This window comes from Emericellopsis cladophorae (genome assembly GCF_022114955.1).
Source record: "Emericellopsis cladophorae strain MUM 19.33 chromosome Unknown NODE_114_length_25263_cov_114_254427, whole genome shotgun sequence".
Lineage (NCBI taxonomy): Eukaryota > Fungi > Ascomycota > Sordariomycetes > Hypocreales > Bionectriaceae > Emericellopsis > Emericellopsis cladophorae.
In genome coordinates, this window is record NW_026251039.1 from 22,727 (window position 1) to 25,263 (window position 2,537).

Below are 2,537 nucleotides of genomic sequence, written 5' to 3' on the forward strand. Positions count from 1 at the left end.
ACCGGCCGAATTGCCTGCCGTCACAGCGGCTGCGAACACCGGAAGCGCCTCGAACCAGTTTGCTGCGCATCCTTCAGCGCGTAACAAGCGACCCCGAACCTAGTCCTCATATAATTAGTAATTTAACCTAATATTACAATTAACATGGTCTTTCTGTCTTACATTTTCGTCGAGATCGGCTTTTTTTAGCACTTCAACAAAGTCCCTCGGCTTATTGCGATCCAGTAACTTTAGGCCTGGTTTAGACATTATAGGGTATGTGCGGACACCTAATGCTATGCATAAAGCCACCGGAACCTAGAAAGAGGTAAAAGTAAGTATTAGTCTAGACCTTGGCACCGCTTTTGCGAGGAGATATAAAGACTACCGAGGAATGATAGACACGTGAGAACTCACCGTAAAGTACGAAATATTGAGAGTAGCCATGGCTTGATAATTGCGAATGATCGTGCTACCAATAGCTCTCGCTTTACCGGATACTGAACTTAAGTACTTCCTAGTCGATCTATGTACTGTCTTTTCATCTACATCATGACTTCTTGCACCGGGCCATTGTTCAACCGACTCGACGGATGCTTAACAATCAATGTTGGACGTGCATCAGGATGACCAATCATCCCAGAAGCTGGATTAGCCTAGGTCGCTGAATGGATGCGCCTTGCATTCAATCGCTGGGACATTTGTAAATTGTAATCGTAGCCGGGCAGGGGTGCATGAGACATTGGCCCCAGACCAACATGTAGCTCGTCTCGCGCCATGTCCGGGCATCGCCAGCCGGCTTTGTTCCGGACTCCGGAGAGTCTGTAGAAGTCCGGAGTCCGGACAAGGCCGTTGTATCCACCGAGGAGTCCCCACCGAGGAGTCCTGGCGAAGTACCAAGGCGGGCCGGTGGCTGCCTCTGCCGCCCATGAATGACCAGCTGCAGCTCATCAACGACTTCTTCCGCCATCTCTACCCCCGGGCCCCGCCCGTCTCCTCGATCCTGTGTGAGCCTGCTCGCCCAAAGATGTCTAAACGCACCAGCCTCGTGAATCGGAATTCTGCGCGACCTTGTATTACCTTTCGGCTAGGCGTCGAGCATGGCTAATAGTCCAAGCCCGCCCATGGCTGGACCGGCTGCCGCGTCTCAGTCCCGGGTCGAGGCTGGTCGACAAGATGAGCAGCAGTCTGGAAGCCATCATCCGCCCCAACGTAGCCTACCAGGGCGAGCTTCCACGCGGCCATCGTGCGCCGCGATAGGAGCCAAATAGGAACAATTGTGAGGCGTCGGCCAGGAACCAAAGGGAGTCTGTATTACCTGGAGGACCTGGCCGAGATCGACAATGAAATAGACTATCAGCAAAGCAGCGACCGAGACCCGTAAAACCGTACTCTGGCGGAGTCACAATTTCTGATTAGGCCGGTAATATCCCACCGTAAACGACTCGAATACGTGCAAACATCAAGAATACGAGACTTTGTTACAGGCATAGCTTTTATTCCGTTTCGTTTCGCGACGCAACCGACCGTCTAGATAGGAAAGAGGAAACATACTTAGACAGCGCAGGCTACTGACAACAAAAGATCCCACACTTAATCCTCTTCGAAAATGGAGTACGTGTTCCGCAGTATCGTGTCTACCACCTGGACCTGGCAACCAGCGTCCCGAATGGTCTTGGCGAGATTGGATCCCATGAGGGTCGGGCCAAAGATAACGGCGAGGTGATGCGAGCTCATGTGGTTAATGTGCGCGTTCTCGACCACGCGTGATAGGTGCAGACATAGGGCGCGAAGTGTGGCGTATTTAGGGTCTGGTAGCGAATTAATAATAGCGTGGATAGAATCCCTGCGCTGCGTCTCGCTGTCGTGCTGAGCAGCCGCTAGGAGACTGTCGTGGTTCTCCGAGGTGAACAAGGGGTCGGGCGGGTCGCTGAAGAACTGCTTCAATAGGCCCGCGGCGCTATGAATGTCCTGAAAGATATCATCTAGCTCCTGGAAGAGAAAAGCCGGGGTCTGCTTCCTCTGGTTATACATATTACGTAGCTTCTGGATATCCGCCGTGGAGCCCGGCTGGCGGTAGATACCCTCTACGTCGGGGCCACGGATAGTGACAGTAAGGATACACTCCTCGACGACGGTGGGCACGGCCAAGCCGTCGCGCTCGTAGAGATGAGACAGATGCAAGCCAAAGACGGGGTAAATGGCCGCAGTGGAAGGTGTGCCCTTGAACCTGTCGCCGCGCTGGTGCGCGCCAGACGGCGTCGATGAGGGCTGCTGAGGCGTATTCTTCCTGCGCTGGCGGTCGAATTTGAAACCTCGTAGCTTCCGCCCAAGTGATTCAATAATGCTAGTTTTGTTCTCGAGTTGCCTTTTCTGCCTTTCGATCTCGGCGGGGTTCGACACCATATGCCCATTATTTTCGTGATGATAGAAGTTTTTGTCGTCCTCGTTGGCCTCGTCGTCCTCGTTGGCCTCGTCGTCCTCGTTGTTCTCGTTGTTCTCGTTGTTCTCGTTGTTCTCGTTGTTCTCGTTGTTCTCGTTGTTCTCGTTGTTCTCGT

The 2,537-nt window shown here is 53.1% G+C and overlaps 1 protein-coding gene across 1 annotated transcript; it reads right to left on the bottom strand.

The window, feature by feature from the left end:
• Positions 1-1,572: 1,572 nt before the first annotated feature.
• J7T54_002682 (RhoGAP domain containing protein) lies at positions 1,573-2,537 on the bottom strand (the record flags this gene model as incomplete). Its single annotated transcript, XM_051510507.1, has 1 exon — positions 1,573-2,537. A coding segment is annotated over one exon (965 nt), but the record flags the coding sequence as incomplete, so codon positions are not given.